The 24,175-nt window shown below is 42.8% G+C and overlaps 1 protein-coding gene across 1 annotated transcript; it reads left to right on the forward strand.

Annotated features, from left to right (window-relative positions):
* Positions 1–22,117, forward strand: DEPDC4 (DEP domain containing 4). The gene is given in 9 exon segments (XM_006273959.4): positions 1–166; positions 634–1,054; positions 3,110–3,261; positions 3,446–3,632; positions 8,920–9,146; positions 11,439–11,581; positions 11,821–11,946; positions 17,665–17,743; positions 21,032–22,117. Coding segments are annotated over 9 exon segments (1,674 nt in total). The 3' UTR covers positions 21,205–22,117.
* The last annotated feature ends 2,058 nt before the right edge of the window (positions 22,118–24,175 follow it).

A 24,175-nucleotide genomic window follows, 5' to 3' on the forward strand; every position in this document is an offset into this window, starting at 1 on the left:
ATGGCGACAGCGCGAGCGCCGCCGCCCGCCGCGCCGCACTTCCGCCACCGGGGCGGAGCCGGAAGCAGCAGGGGCGGGCAGGGGGCGGGGCCCGCGGCCACGGCGGCGCCTTTGACTCCGCGGTTCCGGCGGCTTCGCAGTCAGGCCGAGCTACGGCGGCCACGGCGTGAGAGCACCCCCCTTTCTCTCCTCCTGAAGCCAGGCTCCCTGTCGCTGGCCTAGGGGACCCCCAACAGCCGCACCCCGGGGGGAGACCCCTCCCCTCCCCTCCCCTCCCCTCCCGCTGCAGTGGGAAGACCCTGGTTCCCTTCCCCATTCTGATCGCTCCCCCGGGTCGCGGTCCAGGCCCCCGAGAGGCAGGGGGCGCTGGGGAAAGAGGGCAGAGCTGTTTAGAGTTGCTTAGTCTTCCTCTGGGGGTGGACGCAGTGGCCAAAGCCCGTCAGTCTCACCTGCAGTTGGCAGACGGGGCCTAGAGCCGAATCCAGGGGAAAGCTGGTGTGTTTGGCCACCGCTTCTCTCTGGCTATGTTTAGGAAAGTAAGATTTCATTTTGGGGCATGCCAAAGGAGAGCAACACGATCAGAAGTGAATTGTGCGTGTTTTCAGTAACACAGCTGCCCTCATGTCGTTGCAGGCCCTGGCGGCCCTTTTCAAGCCACTCAGTTATGGAACGGCATGATCTGTGCTCTTCGGGACCAGGTGGAAATCAAGAGGAGGCGGCAGCATCTAAGGATGTACAGGAACTGCTTCACTGGCTCTGATGCTGTTGATGTGGTGCTGAGTCATCTTATGCAAAGCATGTACTTAAGCAGCAATGATATTTCTCGTGTGAAGGGAGTCCGCGTGTGCCAAGTGTTGATGGAGCGCAAGGTGTTTGAGTCAGTTGGAACAAAGCTGTTCAAGAATGAAAAAGACCTGGAGTTTGAGGACACAAGTAGCAGCCTTTATAGGTTTGTGGACCACAGTCTTTCTCCTTGTGAACTGAAAGAGAACAAAGATGCTGAGAATGTGCCCCCTGAGGAAGTACTTGAGCTGAAGGCAGAAAGACTTTCAAGGTTAGTCATGGTCAGCTTTCACCGCATCTCTGCCCCTCCCTCCCCATGTGGTATTCCAATTGCCTTCTCCAGTCACATAAGGTAAGCCGGTGAGACCTATGAAACCCATTGGTACACCCACTTCTTCCCAGTTTTGGGAAACTATATAGTTTATCATGATACCATCCTGAATTTCACTAGTAATGGTAGTCACCTGAAGTCTTCTCCAAGCTGGCTGCCTATAGCAAAGTCTGCCTTTTTCCTCAGTAAGCAGTCTTCTGTAAGGAAGCTGGGGGCAGAGGCAGTTTAATAACATGTAATTGAGTTTGGTGTTTGACTAAGCATGGGTCTAGCACTCCGTGTTCTCATTCAGATTTTAATGCTGACCTTCTGTTTGAGTTATTTTTCGTATTATAAAAAGTCATCCCCCCCTACTCCAGCTTGTAACATGAATTATTTTTTCATTGCTGTGCTGATTACTAGTTCTTATAAAGCACTATGGAAGGATTGTGCTCCTTGAAATGTACACAGAGCTGACCAGTGGTTCTCAGGCATCTTTTCAATTTGTAGTTGTCTTAACCCAGATCAACTACAAATTTGTTTACACTAAGCTGTGACAGGACTCCAATGGAAGGGTCCTCTCTCTAGCTATAGCCAGTCCTGTCATTCCCCCAGTCTACTCTGACACCTCCCTGGTGCCCACTCACCTGCCATGCCTTGCTGGAGGGGAAAAAAAAGTGAGCTGGGATGTGTCCTACCTCTGTACTGAGCAGGAGCATGGGGGAAGGAGAGCAGGGAGGGCACACACAGGGAAGAGGAATCTGATAATGTCTGAACACACCAGCAGGGCTCCTGGTATCTATCGGCTCCCTGGCTATCTTATCTGAAGTGAATCTTTTCCAGCTCAGTCACTGAGTCCAGCCCATTTTGGGCTCTCAGTCTCTCTGGGCCTAGGGTTCTTGGGTCTTCAGACCTCCTCTCCCAGTCCCTGATCACTTCTGTACTTCTGCATCTCAAAGCCTTGGGCTTGACAAACGCACCACCTAACCGTTAGACCACAGTGGCAGGTCCTTAGGCCCCCACTTAGCTTGGGTTCCTGCATCTTCTGACCCACTCCTCAGATGGGAGAAATATCATGCATGCTGTTGAGCAACCTCTTATGCATTCTCCTTGTCTACCCTTATAGCTGTTCCCTATCCACCAAGTGCCTGTTGAACAGAAGATTCAATTTAGTTTCTTCCCCACCTAAGAAAATTCTGACACAGTCCATAACACAAGGGTTTGCTGCTTGGGCCTGGTACTAGAATAAAAAATCCCAGCTAAAACCCATGCAGGATTAGTCATTTTGTCCATCACAGCATTCCCTCTGTCCAACAAGAACAATCCATCTCTTCCACAATCAGAGCTTGATTAACTTTCCCTTCTCTGGGAAAAGCTTTTATATACCCCCTAGCCCCTCCCCTTTTCCAGTCACTTGACCCATTCTGCTTCCCTTGGTAGGAGTGTCTGTGTCCCTTGGTAGGTAATAACCTTTGCAGCGTTCATGCTAGTGGTGGCCATCTTAACCCCTAAGCAACTTTTCAGGTCTCTCTGGCTCTCACTACCCTAAAGCGGTGTCTTGGTGTGAACACCCCTGCCACAGCAGTGGACAGGTAAAAATGCCCTGGTTAAGGGCTGCTGCTAGGGTGGCCATCATAGAGAACATTCTGCTTTTCTGCTGCTCTGTCCTCTATTGATATATGAATCCCAACACTTTTATGTCCTCTATTTTTCTCTAGAAGAGAAAGATGGAGGACATAAAGGCATCCGGTTTTGTATCAATAGAGGACAGAGGACAATCGGACTGTCCTCTATGATGGCCACCCTAGCTGCAACATGTGTATGCTTTTCTGCTTTATTAGGGTTTTCTGCTAACGGTAAATCAAGCAGGAAAGCCAGCTGTCCAAAAACACTATCCAAATCTTAATTTATATCATTTGTGCAACTGAAAGAAATGTAAAACTGTCATTTAGGCAGACTTTTTTAATGCTCTCTGGATTGTATTTATTATGAACGTAAATTTTTTTTTCATGACAGACGAAAATGTGACACAACAATTTCAAATCCCTTGGCACTTGAAGCTGCTGATAAAAAGGAGATAGAGGAACTTCTTCAGTCAATAAATATACATCCATCTTTTTTGCCTAAAGTTCTAGTTGGTGAACCACTCCATCTGCTTTCACAAAGAGGTGATTACTTGCATTTTACTTGAAAATAAGTACTCTTACAAAAATAGATTATTGTAATATTAAATAGAAATGCTTTTTTTTTTTTTTTTTTTTTTACTTTTTAAAAACAGTAAATAACATTTTATAAATATGTTCCCAATAACCTAGCTTATCTAGGTGTTTGTTTCTCTCTTTGTGCTCCCAGTTATAGAAGATCTGTGGAAACAACAGACTCTATTACGGCTACTGCAGTTAATTGATCTTCCAATCCTGGAAAATATTTTAGAATCTCCAAGAAAAAAAAAAAATAATCGGCTTGGCAAAGAGGAAGACTTGATTATCTCAAATACTTTCTTGGATAGAGAGGCCACATGCAGTTTAAATCTGCCTGAGTGAGTTATACATCTCCTGTACATTTTTAATATTTTAGCATACTTCTAATTTCACTCTGACTTTTGATTTCTACTTTAAGTGGGCAGGGTAGGGCTTGTGGTTGAGTGATACCCTTAGATATGTGTGTGATATATTACTTGGACTGCTTCCTTTCAGTTAACTCCCTTGTCACTTCTGAGAATACTTATAAGTAAACAGGTATTTAAATATGCAAGAAGTATATCCTAATGGGGGCATGGGAGGAAGCATATAAGAAGTAGAAACTTGGACAAATAACTAGGGAAAAGTATAAGAGCATTGCTCAGGCATGAAGCCAGGAAGGCCAAAGAGCAATTGGAGTTGTGGCTAGTAAGGGATGTAAAGCATAACAAGAAGGGTTTCTACAAGTATGTTGGTAGCAAGAGGAGGATCAGGAAAAGTGTGGGTCCCTTACTGAATGGGGGAGGCAACTTTGTGACAGAGGACACAGAAAAGGCTGAAGTGCCCAATGCCTTTTTTGCCTCAGTCTTCACAGGCAAGGTCAGCTCTCAGACTATTACACTGGGCAGCACAGTTTGGGGAGGAGGTGAGCAGCCCTCGGTGGTGAAAGAACAGGTTAGGGTCTACTTAGAAAAGCTGGATGTGTACAAGTCCATGGGGCTGGTGAATGTGGTGTACCTTGATTTTAGCAAGGGTTTTGATACGTTCTCCCAGGCAAGCTAAGGACGTATGGGCTGAATGAATGGACTGTAAGGTGAATAGGAAACTGGCTGGAGCATTGGGCTCAAAGTAGTAATCAATGGCTCGATGTCTAGTTTGCAGCTGGTATCAAGTGGAGTGTCCAAGGGGTCAGTCCTGGGGCCAGTTTTGTTCAATGTCTTCATCAGCGACCTAGAAGATGGCATAGAGTGCACCCTTAACAAGTTTGTAGATGACATCAAGCTGGGGGGAGTAGTAGATAAGATGAAGGTTAGGGCTAGGATTCAGAGTGAGCTTGACAGATTGGAGCATTGGGCTGAAAGGAATCTCATGGGGTTCAATAGGGACAAGTGCAAAGTCCTGCACTTAGGACAGAACAATCCCACACACCAGTACAGGCTGGGGGCTGACTGGCTGGGCAGCAGCTCTGCAGAAAAGGACCTGGGTGTTACAGTGCACAATAAGCTGAATGAGCTAACAGTGTACCCTTGTTGCCAAGAAGGCTAGTGGCATACTGGGCTGCATTGGTAGGAGTGTTGACAGCAGGTCAAGGAAAGTGATTCTTCCCTTTTATTTAGCACTGGTAAGACCACATCTGCAGTACTGTGTCCAGTTTTTGTCGTCCCCCCCGCCCCTACAGAAAGGATGTGGACAAATTGGAGATAGTCTAATGGAGGGCAATGAAAATGGTGAGGGGGCTGGGACACATGACTTAGGAAGAAAGACTGAGGGAACTGGGTTCATTTAGTCTAGAGAAGAGGAGAGGGGACTTAATACCAGCCTTCAATTACCTGAAGGGTGGTTCCAAAAGAAGATGGAGCTGGACTGTTCTCAGTGGTGGCAGATGACAGAACAAGGAGCAATAGTCTCAAGTTGCAGCAAGGCAAGTTTAGGTTATATATTAGGAAGAATTTTCTTACCAAGAGGGTAGTAAAACACTGGAACAGGTTACCCAGAGAAGTGGTGGAAGCTCCATCCTTGGAGGTTTTCAAAACCTGGCTAGACAAAGCTTTGGGTGGGATGACCTAGCTGGGGATGGTTTTGCTTTGAGCAAGGGGTTGGACTAGGTGATCTCCTGAGGTCCCTTCCAACCCCAACTTTCTATGATTCTGGATTGAGCAGTTCCTGATTAAATGCTACTTACTTATTTATGCCTGTGTGGAAAGTGGAACAGATGAATTCTGATCTTAAATAAGTGAAACATTCTAAAGGTCTTTTTGGAAACACTTTAATAGTGATGGTACAGAGAATGTTTAAGGCAAATAGAGCACTTGTTAAATTAAAGGAAAGCCCTGCTAATAACATTGGAGGGTCACTGTGCTGTGTAAATGATTATATAAAATAAAACGTGGCAATTTGGTGCCAGCATTTTTTTGTCTTTCTAAACTTCATTGTTTCTGACTTGTTCCTGTTGGTTGCATCTGGATTGATAGCCTCTCAATAGCTTGTACTATAGCCGAAAAAAATTTCTGTTTGGTAGCAATTGCATGATGAATACAGGTATATGTCCTTATATATATATGCATGTCCTAAGGTCAAATCCGATGAAGTCATCCATTCTTCTGCTGACACTTCCCCTAGTCATGCCTTGAAAAATAAATTTGGTTTGGGCCTGGTAAACTCTCCCAACTTTGATTCTGGTACTGTTTAGGTCAGTCTTCATTGTCAAAAAAAATCTGCATTACAAATAGCCTAATGTACTTGTTAACAGGAAAACACCTGAGAAACAAAGGAAAATGCACTCTGAACTACATAACTAGCGAAGTTCAACAGTCATTACCACAGTTGATTGTTTAATAGTGTCCTCCTTCAGTTTGTGCTATATAGGTTGAATATAGATTATTTCTTCTAGATACCCTCATGTTCAAGTTGTCTGCTGATAGGTCTCGTAATCTTGTGATGTTTCATAACTACTCTGTACAATGCTCCTTATTCTGCCCTCCTTGTCTTTTTGCATTTGGTTCTTTGTTAGCATGTGATACTGGTAATTAAAGTGATTTATTCGTACTCCTTTTAGTCTAGTAATCCATGACAGACTTAATGAAATCTGGTTTTCTGTCACTAATTTAGCTGACCGCTTAGGTCAGAAGGTAGAATGGCATATGTGTATAGCAGAATATTGATTTTTTTTTAAGACAACATTATAATCAACTAGTTTAGATTCTTTCATTATGCCACAGTCCAAGGACTTCCCTGAATGAACTCCTATTTGCACTAAGGAATAGCTTTTAGGAAGACTTCCAATCTTGGTTTAAAATAATGCTGTCAGTTGTACAATCCTTGGTAAATTGTTCTAATAGGTATTTTTTCTTGCTGTTTAAAAAAATGGCACTGCTGCTTCTAACTAGATTTGTCAAGCTTCAGTCTCCAGTGATTGGATATACAGTACATATATATATTTATATCTTCTGCTTGACTGAAGAGCCCTCTATTATCACATTTTCTGTTCCATGTGCAGGTATTTATAAACTCTGATCAAATCACACCTTAGCCTTCTCTTTGATGATCTAACCAAAGTGAGCTCTCTGAACCTTTAACTATATAAAGGAATTTTTCCAATCCTTGCATCATTTTTAGTAGCTCTTTGCACTTCAGTTTCTCAACACCGCTTTTGAATTATGGATACCAGAATCAGACATAGTATTTCAGTGTCAGAGGCACCATGATCAAAAGCAGAGGTATTAATAACCTTTCTGTTTCTACTTGATATTCCACTAATATAAACAATCCAAAATTGCATTAGGTCTCTTGGCTAAAGCATTACACTAGGAATTGATGTTTGGCTAACTTTCACTAGAAGTTCCCTAAATCTCTTCTTTTGAGAACAGAAGATAAAGATTGACAGGTATAGGTCTTAAATGATAGTTTCATCCTTTCTTGAGGGAAATAAACTTTCTTGCAAATGTTTTCTCACAAGGTGTTGGTCAAAGAGTCTGGGCATAGATGAAGATTCAGAAGTTTTTACAGGCTTTTCAACAATTTGAGCTTTCATTTCTTCAAAAATAGCTTGTTGAGTGACTAATTGGTTTATTCTCACACTACAGTCTTTCTGAATAATGAGTCATTTTTGGTTTTGGTTTTGGTTCTTATACCATCTCTGCAAATTATTCAAGGTCTTTGTTTCTTCCCTTTAGTTTCTTTGCTTTAATCTGTGGCTTAAAGCAAAGTGATGCTTTGCATACATTGGCAAAATGACCATCTTCTGCCTATGGTCATCAACAGTGTTTCATCTCTGTTGGTATTAGACTTTTGTAGATGGAGACTTTCAGCACTACGAAATCCTGTTCTGTGCTGGGAGAGGTAGTGTAGAGTTGGAATTTTAACAGTTAGGCAGTTTTGAAAATGACCTGACCTGTTCTTATTGCATTGGTGCTCCTCTCTTTAAGAACAATTCTTGAAAATAGTCTTTAATAAAAATTAAGAAAAAAAGAAGATTGGACTTAAGCAGCTTTGACTGACTCTGGATGCGTCTCCACGTATGCTTTTTAATGCACAGTAAAATAAGTGCATTAGTGTCATGTAAAAAGAACATGCAGTTATGCTAATGCACAGTAAAATAGGCTGCTGTGCAGTAAGTGGCACTTAACAAATGGGCGCTTTTGGTGCTGCACATTAGGGCAGCCTAATCCACATTTATTTAGTACCTCACATTGAAGGTACTAAATATAATGCATGTTAGAAAAAAGTGCATTAATGAACGTGTAGAGACACCCTCTGAGAATCAATTTTTAAGCTCAGCTTAATTTAACTGAGAAATCATTGTATGTTCACCTTCAATCAGTCATAACTCTAGTTTAGGCTGTTCCTGAATACACTAGCCAAGGAGTCATTTCCCATTTGGATTCAAAATGGTTGTGAAGTAGTCTCAAAGATAAAATAGACTTGAATTGGGATATGTTTGCCCCGCACCCGTTTCCTTGTTGCCTACTGGGGCTTTTTTGATGTACCTTGCTCCTCAATGAAGAGAAGAAAGGGTCTATTTTCCACTGGGTCTATGCAAATGCCTCCCTGCAGGTCTTACCTGACAAAAGTTTACTCCCTTCCTGCTTTGTACTACAGGTAGTTAGTTAACTATATTGTTAACATCTCTGCAGTGCTCTTGTTTGCAGTACCGGTCTTAAATTTAGTGCCTGTTTCTTGCTCACTTCCATTTAATGATCGGATTCATTGAATTTTTCAAGGTTTCAAGTGTTGATGTTTTTGTCTTTTGAGGGACAAAAACTAAACAGTTAACTTTAAAGATTCAATCCTTTGACAACCTGCTTAGCTCTTGTTTTTGGGCTGGCTAAATCTCTTCATGTAGCACACATTTCTGAAGCATCTCTTATGTCCCTCTGTGCTTGCAGCTTTGCTGGAAGGCAGAACAAGTATATTGTTTGTAGCTTTGGAAGGGGATACTAAAGTTGTAATTTGAACAAGTGTAAACTACTATCACTAATAGGATGTTTGAAATAAATTAACTGCTTGTTAAGTGAGCTGGGCAATGCATGAATTTCAGATGTGTGTATGGCAATACTTGCATGCGGCTAATTCACTTGATCTTTAGCTTAAATTATTTTGCCCAACGCTAAATGTCAGTACTAAAACTAACTTTTCCCCCCTCCCCAGGCTTGATGAATGACTCTGTGCTGCAATTGAATGCCTGGAATATTTCCCAGACCAGCTAATAGTCATGGTTAACCAGCAGTTACTTCAAATCAGTAGTGAGCCGAGTGACTTGAATATGCACAAGAAGATACTTTTTGATGTTATAGTAAAATATTATAATCAAATGAGAGATCCCCTTCTTACCAATCAGGATCTCGATATTCATACAGGAATCATTGAACTTATAGGTAAGAGCAAGTTAACAACAAACAAACAATGTACAGGTGAATACTATTTTTTAAATTAATTAGATTATTTTTCAATGTTTTAAAAAGAGATATCAGATGAGTGCCAAATTACTTTGCTATACCAGGTTCTGCCAACCAAAAAGAAGGACCTTTTTGTTTCTTATCTTAATTCCAGGATTATGAGGTCATGCTACAATACTAATAAGTATGATTCTCTAGCTTCTGGCAAAGAATCAATTTCCCAACCTGAAACAGTAGTAAGGGTGTCATTTAAACTGAAGTGTAAGGTAAACCCTGCTCTGAGTGTGCCTTGTAGTACTTAAGGAGTATAAGATATAGAGAATCTTAATTTAAATTTTATAGTTGTGAGAGATCCCTGTTACAGCTCCATTGCACATGAACATGGTAGTATTCATGAAGAAATGGAGCATAAGCATATAAACCCCTTCAATAAGAAAATGCAATAAGCAATGCATTATCCTAAACCTTTTGCCAGAAAAAAATAGTATAGTAGAGGAGCATTGAAGTGATATGGTTATAAGAACACAGGAAATTCTCAACTCAGAATTACAAATCTGAAATGGCTGGCTTAAAGAAGTCTTCCACTTACTGTATTTTCACCAAAAGTGAAAATACAGTAGTTCAAACAAGAGTGCCTTTTATGTAAATTGTCAAATAATTCAAATATAATAGGAATAAAAATCCTTAATCCCTGTAGAACACTTTTTTTAAATACAGAAATATTTAAAACAAAAAAACAGCATGCCATGTAATCATGCCATGCTTTGTTGTACCAATCCTCTAAGGGACATCTAGTTTATTCCTTTATGATTTCCCAAACTAGTCAGCCAAAATCTTCTGGACAAACAGTTTCTAGTTTACCTTCTATTTCTTCTTGTACAAGAGGTTATTTAGTTGACGTTGCAAGAAGTTTCTGAAATGTATTAGATTTAATTCAGATTCTTCAGGTTTACATTCAGCTGCCCACAATATCCAAAATTGTATTAGGAGCAGCTCCTACTATATTTATAACCACCTGTCCAAGTACTTGCTGTTGAATTGGTTTAGGCTACCAGTATATTAGTCTTATTGCTGGACATGTAGAACTACTAAAGAGTTCATGTGGATGGTGGGGGCGGGGGTGATGTATGTGTGGTTTGGTTTTGTTTTGGGGAGAAAGAAGAAGGTTTGGCAAATGTAGAAGACTTTAATTTTTTCTTATGTATAACATCTGCTTGCAAATGCAGGTATCTTGATGCAGACTCTTTCTGTGTTGTTATCAGTTTTTAGTCTTGTTTTAAAGGCAAATTACCCACCTCTACCATTGCCCTTGAGACCAAGGGGCATCAGAGTTAGAACGTGTTACCCCCTCTATCAGAAACAGATCCTAAACCTGAATAGCATTTCCCCGTACTTCTTTCATTTTGACTCCTTTCCATTTAAAACATCCCAATAACCTTTTGAAAACTTAAGAATGGTCAAAAACTATTTTAAGTGTGTAGAATCTGGAAATGTCCAGTCTTCCTCAGTTATTTAATCTCCTGTCAGTTTCTTTCCATAATTTCCTTCTGATCTTTTCTTTGTCCATTCTCTTCTCTGGCTGCATGCCCCTCATTTACCCTTTCTTCTTTATTTTCCAAGTTAATTCACTTCCACTGTTCTTCTGCTTTCTTTTTTTTTCTTTAGGGGAAAAATGTTCATGAACCACTGCATAAAAATGTAGTAGTTTTTATTTACTGCAAAAAAGTCTTTTTGGTTCAGTGACTATGGCTAGCCTGGGAATCAGACTTGACTGGGTTCTGATCTTAACTGTGATGGCAGAATGGGCAAGTAATTTGTATGAAGGTTAAGTTTCACGATCCCCACTTACAGATAGCTTTTAAGGTTGTTAACCCTATGAGGAGGGGTTGGAACTCGCTTCACCCACTTAATATAAGAAACATCCTTTTCGGAGGGGGGGAGGGAGGAATCATCAAGAGAACATTAATTTTTATTTGTTAAGCTTTTCAGCAATGAGAGAGAGAGATCATTCATAATGCAAGAAGCAGTCAAGGATAAAGGCCAATGGTGTGGAAACACCCATTGAATGTTAGAAGGTAAAATAGTGGTGGTCACATCTGGTACATTTAAAGACTTCAAAATAGTTAGGGGGTGTTTCTTAAAAACATCCTAATCTAACCAGGATAGAAGCTGTAAGCCTAGAATTCAAATTTGAATCTCTTATTTAAAATAAATCTTGCCGATATTAAGATGAATGTACTGCACTATGTACAGTATTTCTCTAACATTTAGAGCATGGAAAAGCAGAACAAGCTCTGGAAGGACTGCAGCTTTACTTAAAATTACTAGAGCCAAACATCCGGGAAGAACTGCGTAGACTACTGATGTTTATAGCTATTTCCTCAGAACCAGAGAGCTACAAGTTACAGAAACAAGTAAGTACTGTATCTAAATATAGATGTGAAAAATATCATTCCTTTATTGTAATGTTAATAGACATTTGTTTAGTGTTGTTTGGTAACACTTTCTTTCCTGTTTGATGCTTTTTAAAACCTAAACTTAAATGTACCCTTGCAACAGTGTAGGTTTCATGACTGACTGTTAAGAAATAGTCTTAATAGAGATCTGTGATTTTGCCAAATTTAATCTGTGATGTAATTCTCTTTTTTTATAGTTTGATAACAGATCAGTTATCATCAAGACTTTCACCAAGACCATCTTACAAGATAATGGATTGTCAAAACCAAAGCTGGAACAGCTAATTCAGTTCCTGATGAAGAATCGCTTTGAACTGTTCCAGGTATTTCCTTCCCCTTTTCTGACACACTTTGATTTTGTCACATATAATGTTAATAGCCAAAACGCAGCTTTATATCAACGTGCTTTTGGTGTACGTGATGACAATATGTAAAGGCTGTATATTTAAATAAAGCCAGAAACTGGTTCTGATCCTCTGGGTTTGTAGGCTATCTGACCACTTTAAAGGTTCTTCTACACAATATCTTTCTTGCCATGCTTCTTTTCATTTCATTTAAGAAAAGCCTGTAGGATACTAAACCAAACCACTTCTAGTAAGAATTTTGGTTTCTTTGGTTTGGTTTTTTCCTGGAGAGTGGAGGAAATCTTTTTGAATCATGCACCTCTGTTTCCATTGTCTCTTCCTTCCAAACTTTTAAGCTTACTGTAGGAATTCTCTCTTCAGCAAAACATTGCTAAAAACTCTTCTCTTAAGAAGCCAGATAATATAACAGATTTACCCCCCTGTAATTAAATTGTAGACATGGAAAATCATAACATAAATGAAGGCAGGGCAAGCAGTGGGAGCATGGCAGGTGGCAAGGGAATCAAATGGCTTGACCCCTGTCTCTTGTTTCCTGCACCCCTCCAACACTTCTATGCACTATGCCTGCCCCAGTCTTGCCTATACCCGTGGGTACCTGTTCCCCCAACACTTGCTCCTGCTCATGCCTGCCTCCTCTGCTGCCACTTACCTTCCTCTTGCATCTCCAGCTTTGGCAGGGAGCATGGAGCCTCCAGCCCCAGCTTGGCCATGCAGCTGCTTTTGCAGCCATCTGTGGCTGGACTGGGAGGGTGGGGGTGCAGCTGGGGCTCAAATTCTGATCCTGGGCTCAGAATTAAAGCTGCAGCAGCCCCTGGCTGCCCCCTCCCCATGTTGAATGGAGGTAAAAAAAACCCTTATCTTAAATTTGAGTAAATATGGTACAGTGGATCATTCAAAAGTGACGTGTGACATGCTGCAGAGGCCGAGCACCCACTTGAGATTTCTGGGACTGACAGATATCCACTTCAATATTTTAATTTTTTTTGTTTTGGAAGCTAAGATAGACTGTTTTAAATCTGCTGGATTTCCTGTTTGCCAGTGATACATTATGTGAACACATAGAAATAGTTTAATACAGGTTTCCCTCTCTTTATGCGGGTTCTGTATGTGTGAATTCACTCTTATGCGATGACCCTTTTTATATAAAAAATTTGTTATATGTGAGGTAAATTCACTCTTATGTTATCAGTGTGGTGGAAGCCTGCAGTCAGCTGCTTTGTGTGTAGTGCATTGTGGGAGTGATGCCCACCAAAATATAGTGTCCATCGTGGATCTGTGCTCCTCGCTCGTTGCCTGCGACACGTGTTTCTGTAGTTGCCATCCCCATTATGACAGTGCCCTGTGTTTGTGTACTGTCTGCTGTTGGTGAGTACCAAAATTGTTTTGTAAAAGTGGTAGAAATGGTCTGGGTTCAGTACAGTTGAGGTCTTGGAACATATCCCTATTTGTTACATTGTAAAGTGGGTTCCCTTTACCCGAATTTGAGATGCATGCTGTTTTCCAGGAACACATGAACAGCGTAAAGCAAGGGAAACCTGTATTCCTGATGGATACTACTATGTTTTCTTGCATACAACACACCCTGGAATATAATATGCACATTGTTTTTAAAAATCAGAATGAAGAAAAAGATCTTTGGTTGTAGTAAGAAACTGAGTAGAAATGAATAGGGAAGCCAAGCCTGCTCATTGTTCTGCTTCCTCTGGATTGCTGCAGATCTTGTATTCTGTTTCACCAATAAGAGGCAAGACCTACTTTTAACATATTTTTCACTTATAATATGCCCTCCAGTTTTCAGGTTTTCAGCACCTTTTTTGGGGGGAGGAAGCAGGGGGGGAGGGGTGATGCATGTTGTATGCAGAAAATATAGTATTAAAAAAACAAACAAACTGTACATTCAAGCATGTAAGCGATGTAACTTTTTACTTTGGTAAAATATAGAAAGTTAGCTTTAACTTGCATAGTATGTGGTAAATCTGTAGTGCTGCTTTTGCAGTTATTCTAATTGCACACAATACTAGGCGGTACTAAACTAGTACCTAGGTAGTAGTTATACTAGGTAATCTGGCAGTTAACCTTCATCCTGGCTGCCTAAAAAAGTCAAATGGATATTAAATGCTTATACTAAAACCAAACCACTTTTTTCTTCTACTTGTCAGGCTTACATATGTGTCATGACCCAAAGGTCTGATTTTTTTGTGTGTGCTTCGGCACTAAGAATTATCCCCGTAGGTTTACAGCATCATTGCACGGAGGAGTTCTGCTGCGCAGAGAACCCGCGTGCAAAGGAGTGTTCCCGCCACTTTGCAGCGGTCTTTGCAGGGTGCATTTCCTTTGCAACACAGAAATGCACGGTGCAAAGGTGTTCCTGCTCGTCGTATGCAAATTTGTGCCCCGCAATTGGCCAGTGCTAAATTATTCACACGTGGCGGCTAGCGATTGGCCTGCTAGCCGTATAAGAGGCTTGAGCAGTTTCTGCCCAAGCCGAAGAGGACTCCACATCCATCTCGTGGGGACTCTGGGTGTGCACGGCAGGGTAATAGAAACCCTGCGTGTTGCTCAGAGGAGTTTAGCGGCCTGATACACCGCCCACCTCTTCCCGTCTTCGAACGGAGCCTACTATAAGATGTATTGACGAGTTTTATGCGCGCTTGTCCTGGACATCCGGAGTTCTGTCTGCGTGGAGCCTAGCAAACTCCACGTGATTGTTCGTGTTCTGTCTGCGTGGAGCCTAGCAAACTCCACGTGTGTTCGTGTTTTCTGTTGTAACCGCAACTCAAGCAAGTTCTCAGCCTGCACCGCGACCATCTCGGTGTAAGTAAACAATCTTAAAATCAACCGTTACGTGTCTGTGCCTAATTCTAGCTCGGCGCCCACCCTCTCCGACCCGGCCTGCCCGGGCTGCCGGCCACAGCCCGTGTGCAGAGCGACGAAAAGGGCCCGGGGCCTGACCCGGCCCGCGCGTGGCGACGAGGATGGGATCAGGAGAGGGCTCACTAGAGTTAGAATTAGTTGAGAACTGCCCTTGGAGAAGTGGGAGACGCAGCGTAGCAAGCGTCGCAGAACTGGAGGCACACGTCACGTACCACCGGGTGGGCGGAACAGGCAGGAGATGTGTCCGTGGACACCTTTCACTAAAGGGAGAAGAGGGAACTCCAGAAGTCGGAGCCCTGGAAGGGAAAGAAGTATATCTTCACCCGGCGGCGTTTGGGTGTATCATGGGCGATGAGCGGGTCCTATACAGGCCCCTCGATGCTGTAACCCTTGCCGAAGTCGACCCGGCGAGCGCAGTAAGCCCGACCCCCACCCGGGAGTGTGTCCGTTGCTCACTGTGTGCCCGGGAGATGGGAGAGATGATGCCGATCGGCTGGTTCTCCCCTTGCATGGTGGTGCCTAGACTAAGGAGTCGAGAGCGTCCGTCCGAGCTCTGCGAAGACCTGGAGACGGAGGACCGCGCCGTAGATGAGAGAGTGGTCCTACGGTGTGACAAGGGGGGAAAACTAAACGCAACCTTTCAGACTATGACTGATTTGATGAGTGAAACTTTAAGCTTGAAGACCCGGCTGCGTATGGCCGTTGGAGTGGTTGGAGAAGCGGCTGAGAGAGGGGATCTTAAACTGCCCCGACAAGATGGCGCCGAGCAGAGGGAAGACCGCGTGGAGAAGCTAGAAGAGAGGGATGGAGCTTCGGGAGAGCCCGCGAGGGTTTGGCCGGTGACTCCACCCAGCGACGCAGCATCGATTCTGCCGACCACGCCCCTCTGCCGAAGGGAGGGGGAGTCAAGCGGAGGAGTGCATCGGCCCCTCCCGCCTGAAACAACAACAACCCCCACTGTAACAATGACTGCAGCTCCGACAGAAACAGCAACAACAACTTGCGAAGAAATTGATCAGCCTGCAGTATTAAGCAGCCCAGTCATCGGTCCGCAGAGTGCAGTTCAAGCTACCACCTATTATGCTCGTTCCAGAGCTGAACTGCAGAATTTGTGTAGAGAATCCAGGATCCGACCCGAAGAAACTCTGGCTGTGTGGTTGGGACGTCTGGTTGTGGAACTTGGGTCCGACCTCCTGGACCAGGAAGAAGGGCTCCGTGGCCGGGCAGGAGTTTGGCGGCCTGATCCACCGCCCACCTCTTCCCGTCTTTGAACAGAGCCTACTATAAGACGTATCGACGAGTTTTATGCGCGCTTGTCCTGGACATCCGGAGTTCTGTCTGCGTGGAGCCTAGCAAACTCCACGTGTGTTCGTGTTTTCTGTTGTAACCGCAACTCAAGCAAGTTCTCAGCCTGCACTGCGACCATCTCGGTGTAAGTAAACAATCTTAAAATCAACCGTTACGTGTCTATGCCTAATTCTAGCTCGGCGACCTCCCTCTCCGACCCGGCCTGCCCAGGCTGCCGGCCACAGCCCACGTGCAGAGCGACGAAAAGGGCCCGGGGCCTGACCTGGCCCGCACAATATGATGTGGCAGTGACTCTAAAATACTTGCATGCTGCTCTTCACTGCTTCCTTTCTTCTGGGCTCAGAAATAGAAACATTAAAGCAGAACAACAAAAGCTGTGCTTGCATTATTTACTGTTAGGCTGAAACTGTTAAGTAGTGCGTGAATCTGTTCTTGTAAGGCCTCTGATCTAGTTCTCAGCTAAAGAGTTTCAGATAAATATTGAAGATTTGGTGTACTTAATGAAAGCTCTGTAAATCACTATAAGGCTTGTCCTTCAGTGGGCCAAGATGAACGCTTCTGGAGAGTTTTGAAAGAGAGAGAGGGCTTCAGTTCTGGGGTACTAAATAGGCCTCATAAATTCCTAAGCTGAGCTGTTCTGAAGTTAATGTTTCTTTTTAACTTGTTGTCCTTGGTAAAAAGTGGTACCTTGGAACGAAAGAAGGGGGCTAGTTATTGATTAATAGAACTTTCAATATAACTGTTTAGTTTACAAAGCCCAGTGGAAATGGTTATAATAAGGGTCAAGGCTGGTAGCAGAGGGATACTTTTCTTTTTGTGCAGTTAACAATCCTCTGTCAATTCCTACCACTCTACCCAAACTTCCCCTAAATAAGTAAATAATATAAACAAGCTAAAAATCCTTAGGTAAGTTGTAGATAAGCTCTCAAATCTTAAGAGAACACTATGTTTCTTTTTAAACAACCTGGAATTAAAGTTTTATATTGCCTTTTTACATATGTTAAGGTCATCCAGACAATTAACTTGATATTACTCCCTCCTCTCAAAGGCTACTAAAAATGTAAATGAACCTTTGTGAAATTATTTGATTCAATCGTTAAGTTATCCTACCAAAAATTAACCTCTTAAATGCTTCAAGCGTATATATAGCTTTGCTGCAAGCATTTGGCTTGCTTAGCTTCCTATAGTGAATTGTTCATGGGACACCACAATTAAGCACTTTCTTGAGTGTCTTGCAAGTCTGAACTGAACTGAAGTGATCCTTATGTCTTTTCACTTTTTTACTTTCTTTAAGCTACTTACTTTTCACTTCCTGAACTAATATAAGAAAACTTTACTGAAAGCTTATTTACATGCACCAGCTTAACTCTAGTTTTAAGCTTTTTGGCCTGTTCTTATGAGTTTGTATATCGTGTAGTAAACTACTTAAATGTTTGTTCTTTGTTATTTACATTTTTTAAACTTAAGCTTATAGCTGAAAATTCTGTTCAACAGACCCCCTTAACTCTTTTGGAACTTACTAGCAAGAAATTTAAAAGCCTGCTGGAAGGACAAGATCCAGATACTAATTCAGGTAGGAAATCCTAATATGATCCATTTTAAACAAACAGTTGCATGCAAATGAGCTGGTAACATGCATGTTAGATTATAGTGAAACTTCTGTCTTGCTGCTTCATCCATTTGCTGTGCTTATACTGGTAATAGGACATTAAGGGGGATATACGAATTGCATCCTAGGCACTGTTTGGCAGGAATGCTCTTGACCATGCCCTGCCCACCTGCTTCCTTTTGCATGTCTGCAGAGCAGCTTCACTATTAGACACGTGGGTCCGATGTGTTTAGAGGAAGTGGGTGTACAGGATGTGCTCTGAGGGTAGAAACATATCACCTTCGTGCTGCCACAAAAATTCTTACACCAGCACAACGGAAACACAAACAAGATGTCCATGCCTCTTGTCACACCATAAACGGCCAAAATATGTGGTGGTGACAAAGGTGGTCATAATTTCTGTCATTTTACTGTGGTGGCTGTCTGTTTGCTTTATGGCACAAAAGCACAGGCAGCCCAGAGCTGCCTGTGCTCTCCAGCCACCCTGAGCAGGCACTCCCATGGCTTTAGGGACTCGGTTCTGTGCTCCCTGGGAATTCCCATGCAAGATTAGGGCCTTCAAGTCCTAGGAACACCTGCCTAGCTTTCTGCTCTTACAGAGATGTGCCTCAGACAATCTCCATAGTGCATCTTCGTAAGCAGAGAACGTGTTGCCTGCTGTCTCACATATGTTAGGGGCTGATCCTATGAGATGATGAGTGGATGTATTTCACCCAGTGAAGTGGATCAGCTGTGACAGGATGTGTCTGTTTATACCCAGAGAGCAGTAGAAACATGGTACAGACATATCCGAGTAGTTAACGCACCAAATTCTCTAATGAGTACCCACTTCACACAAGGAACAGAATGAAATGGAGACTGGGGCCACACTAAAATTTCTCGTACTTTCCCAGAGTCCTGGATTTTTGTGGATGATATCTTTTATTGGATCTCTCTTCTTCAGTATTCTGAAGTATTAAAGGTATTAGCTGAAAACACTCTTATATTCACAAACACTGATTAAAACAGTTAACTGTGTTCTAGCCCAGGACCATCAAACTTCAAATATACATATACATTGTGTGTATACATACACATATGAAAGAGAGAATGTGTGTGTGTGTGTGTGTGTATCCCCTCTCCCTCACTCCCCCCTCCCGCCCCCAAAAAAACAAAACAAAACAACAACAACTTGATGCTGAATTCTTATTGCAGGAGATCTTGATAGCATGGCTGAATCCAGACCAGTGCTGCTCATGCAAAAGCTAAAGTGTTAACCCTTTCATATCTACTGGTTACAGCCAAAAACTACTGCCAATTCCACAGCAGCTATAAAAGTGTTACACTAGCTCTGACACTGAATGCTAAACCTCTGCTCCCTGTGGCTCACAGGGGGTAAGTATGGCATCCATTTTACATTGTCTCCATGCTGCCATTCCTCTCCAGCACAGAAAATAAGCTTTCACACTTAAGACATGCACTCCAGTTTTGGAGGGCTGATTTGGGGCAGAGCAGGGAAATGTGTGTAGTATGTGAATAAATATGGCATATAAAAATGGTGCTTAGTGGGTTTTAGCTCTTAGGCACTGGTAAATGTTTGCAAACCAGTTGACAGTTATGCTTGCAAGAACACAGTCACTTCTATTTTTATGACAAGCAGGAAACAAAGACTTAACTTCTAAGTATAGCTTTAGGTAGAACAGGGCTGTCCACATGATGGTCTATGGGCTCCATGAGGCTCCCTCCTGGTTGCTGCAGCCCCTATTGCTCCAGCTGCAGCAGCAGTCAGTCTCAAGGATCCCTCTCTCTCCCCTGGCTTTTGCTGAATGCCTACACAGGTCTAGGGGAGCTGACAGCCTGGAGCTCCTGCATGGCTTGGTGCCACATGGGAACTGACAAAGAGCTGAAGGTGAAGTGGGATGCTACCCCATGCAGGGTGCAGCCAGGAGGATCAGGGGTAAGGGCAGGGGGATGTCTACCTGCATGCACATGGGGCAAACAACCTGGGGGGCCCATGGTCCTTCCTAGTGCAGCTGGTGTGTGGTGTTTGGCCCTACTGGTACAGCTGGTGGGACATGTTGCCCCTCGCCCTTTGACGTTGGCAAGCCCTGGGCCAGAATATGGTTAATAGCTTTTAATCGGTGTTTGGGAATGTACGAATGCTTTCAAACATTCCATCTGGCTCTGCTGCTAAAAATGTCCTCCTCCAGACTATCTAAACCTGGCTGTCAACTACTGTGCTATTTCTGTCATCTGACTCTTCAGCTGCTTCCCTTGACTATTCTTTCTTTGCATTTTTTTTAAATTGAAAAATCTAGGGCATTAGGAATATTAAATATACAAACAGAAGTAGTATACTACTTGTGCAGAGAAGTAGACTGGGACAGTCTAGCATCCTTCCACAGACTGGAACAATCCATCTCCAGCCCAGCACAAGCCCCATGGTTTCAGTGGTACATCCTCAGTGAGGGGGCTTTGCCTGCACCTGTAGTGGGATCGAGTCACTGGGAGCTGCAGCATTGCTGTTTTTCCCACTCCCCAGCTATGGCACAAGCACAACTTCTAGCTGGAAAGGAGCTGTGCCAAGGCTAGGCAGCTGGGAACTGCACCCACACTGCTGGGGAGAAACCCAGTTTCTTCCCAGCCCCCCACAACCCTGCAGCAATGTGAGCAGAGCTTATAGCTGGTGGGAAGCTGCAGTGGGGCCAAGCAGCTGGAAGCTGTCAGCACTGCTGCTGCTTCTACCTGCCCCCCCTTCTGGGTGCAGCGTGAGTGCAGCTGGAAGCAGCCCAGCCCTGACTCAGTTCTCCACCAGATGGAAACTCTGCCTGTGCTTGAGCTGAGGACCAAGAGGCATGGAGAAGTGGCAGTGGTGCAGCTGCAGCTCCTCTATTCCTGGCATCAACATGGGCACAAGCAGAGGCATAGCTTTCTGGCTCTGTTGACTGGATCTGGTGGCTTTGGGGGCTGTATGTTGCCAACTCCTGAACTAGGAAAATGGGGCAACGTTTTATATCGTTTCCTTTTAACAGAGCAGTTGAACGTCACTAAACCTTACATTGCTCAAGCGTCCAAGCTGCCGCCAGCACACACCTCGGTGATGAACTCGGGGCTGTTCCTTGCAGAAAAGTACATTATTACAATTCATTACAAATGTAAGATGACTTTTCAGTGTAAATATGTTGATCAGATCTTCAGTTGGAACACTACAATTATAAAAATGGTATGTGTAATGTTAACATAATCCCAATTTATTTATTTATTTCTATTAAGGTTTCACATTTTGTCAACATTTGACTCTTAAAGAATTTGAGGACCAAAAGCAACAAACAACTCAACATCTCCTGGCCCTGATTCAAGAGATGGACAACAATATGACTATTCCTGTCAAGCAAAAAAAGAAGTTACTTAAAGAATTCCAGAAATATCGTTCTCTAGTATTTTAGTGCACTTTTTGTTTTTGTTCTTGGGATGCTTTTTTTCCCCTGAAACAAGATGTGGTTTTGAATTATAGCTGAATACTTAAAATCTTATGGACACAAGAATTTTCTTAAGAATGCTGACAAGTGCATTACATTATGCTGTTCTTGCATTGTATTAGGCAGATTATAAATCCTGGTATTTATTAGATCCGTCTTATGGTAGGTATTTTGTCAGGCCTCTTGTGGTACTCTAAAATGAAGGTCTGAATTTTTTTAAATGAAATCTTTCTGGTGCAGTTGAAATTCTGCATTTGAGGCACTTTAACTTTTTAAAATCAGATTCTAATCATGTAATTTCAGGATATTTTTATTCATTTGTCTGTAACTTCCAGACAGGCCTTCTGGTGTATCAATAATGACTGTTATTGCAGTTTCAAAGCAGACTTCTACAATATACAATTATTGTATTATTAAAAATAAAACATCTTTAGATCCATAACCATGAATGTATACAAAGTCTATAAGCAACTCTGGACAGGTAGAGGTTTACACTGTAAATGTGTGTGGATTTGGAAGTGATTAATTATTCCAGATTATGATGATATATGAAATATACTGCTATCAAAATTCTCTTGGGTATTATGACTAAATTGCCTACATGAGAGAGCAGAGTTTGCTATTGAAAGTTTTAAAAGAAGGCAACCTAGTAAAACATCTGAACACTATAACAGGGTTTGAGGGTGGTGCCTTTAGTTTTGAACTACTGCTTAAATTTAAAGTCAGATTAAGTTGATAGCAGACCTCTGGGCCTCAATTTCCTCCTGTTCTTTTGTAAAATAAAGATAATTGTTTGTTTAACATATCTTAAATCTATGCACTCATGGCAAAAGCTCCACTATGTGGAGCCCCCTTGATATATTAAATATTCTCACCTCTTGCTTTGTCACCTCAATTTTTTTATCTGCATCTTCATCCAAGTCCTAGTAGAACTGAGGCCAGAATAGGGTTTTTTTGGTTTTTTGTCTAGCTTGTGTATTACTTAAGGCCTAGCTTTAAGTGTTCAGCAAACAGGCTGGACTCAGTCAATTCTTTTCTTGACTATATGAAAAGCACTGTGATGTAGGGAAGCTGAGACATACCTTTGATTCCATGTCAATGTTGCACTTCCATCTTCCCCTCTAAAAGCTATCCAACTTCCATTTTTTGGAATTGTGAAATGTAAACATCAAAATTGAAAAAAATATTTGTAACAAAGGGCTAGATCTAATGTGCCTGGAATCCAGAACCATAAATTTAAGCACCTGTGCTTCCTGTGTAGTGTGGGGGAAGAGGTTAGGACCTCAGAAAGGTAAGCTCAAACACTCTGCATGTTGATCACCAGGGATCCTGGTTTTCTCCGATTTAAAATAAATAAATAAATAAATAAAAATCCACATTTAAAGGATCCAACTCATTTAAAGAAAATAGCAACTGCTTGCCTGGTTTTATTCAAATTGCTATGAATACAGAGGACCAATAGATCAAGAATCTAGTCTGCTCTCAGTGAATCAATCTGACTATGCTACACACCTTCCCTTGCAAATAAAGGCAGTTGTTTTGTCTTGACATTGAATGTTTTAGTTTGATTGCAACGTAGCTTCTGACACAATGGGTATCCTAATTTTGTGGTATTTTACTAATTTAAAATATTTTGAAGCATTGGTTCTGGAATTCTTTAGAAGTGCTGAGCACCTGATCAGAGTAGCTAATTAATACCTTTCAACGTCTCTCTAGTTCCATGTTTCTCAAAATGACTCAGTGTTAATGGAACACTCCTTCAGTCCAATATAAAGTGCACAGAGACTGACATCTCGAAGTGGAGGTCCATCCCTTCCGCTGAAGCAAGACTGATTAGCACACTCCTCAAATGTGCCTTATCTGTTCTTTTTCCCTGACAGAGAATTCCCAACTTTCTAGGTTTTAAGTTTCAAAGGTAGTAAAAGCTTGATAAACTACCTGATTATCAGCTTTCAGTATACAGAGTTTCAACTTTTTTCCACATTCAAGAAAACAAATGACATCTACTATTATCTTTACCAGTATCAGTAGTTGTGGTAGAATGATTAATTTATTGTCACCCTGATCTGGAGAAAGCGTGGGACTGCTCCTGCCTCTCCTGTAGACTGCAAAGGGGAGGGAGGAGCAGCCACTGGCTGCTCCCCACTGGCTCCTTACACACTCAAGTTGTGTGCGAGATGCAGGAAGGAGGCTTTGCCCCACTGCTTCAATCCACTCAAGAATGGGAGGATTGGAGCTCCCAGTTTGGGAAGGTGCAAGAGAAAGGGTTAAGTTACGGACTGAACATCTATACTGCTCCAGCTCCTGGAATCATTTCTAGCAGCAGAAGTTTTCCACCACTAGAAACACACAGCCCAAGTACGCATTTGGTTTGCTTCTGTTCACAGGGACTTTACTGTTATGGGAACACAGTATCTAAATTTCCTATTTAAGAGTGTGCGATAAAGATTGCTGAGGGGAATGCCTGCTACTGGGCGCCTCCACATTCCCTCCCCAATGGACAGATGGCATGACCACAGGCACCTGTGTTCTACCTCTGCCTCACTGGCCCCATGCTGTGCCAGAGCTGGCCATCACACTCAGCACAAGTCAGGGGCTCTGGTGTCAGGGACAGCTCCTCTTGCACTGCCCTGTTCTCTACCTGCTGCTGTACCCCTGGATGCTGCCAGCTGGAAGCAAGGCAGGAACTGGAGTACCAGTGCTTTGTCCACCCCCGCTGCAATGTGGAAGAGATGCAGCAAGTCCCGCCAGCTGCTCACCTTGGGCTGGCCGAAGACAGGCTGCTACTGCCCCACATCCCACTTCATGCTGGTGCTACCCCAGCCCAACTGTCAGGACCTTGTACTGTTGCCCCTTGCAGCCGGATGTACTCACAACCTGCCCCTAGACCTCCTGCTGTGAACAGCCATGCTCCCCCTCCCCCCAGACTGCAGGGCTT

The sequence above is a fragment of the Alligator mississippiensis genome, chromosome 4, assembly GCF_030867095.1.
Source record: "Alligator mississippiensis isolate rAllMis1 chromosome 4, rAllMis1, whole genome shotgun sequence".
Classification (NCBI taxonomy): Eukaryota; Metazoa; Chordata; order Crocodylia; family Alligatoridae; genus Alligator; species Alligator mississippiensis.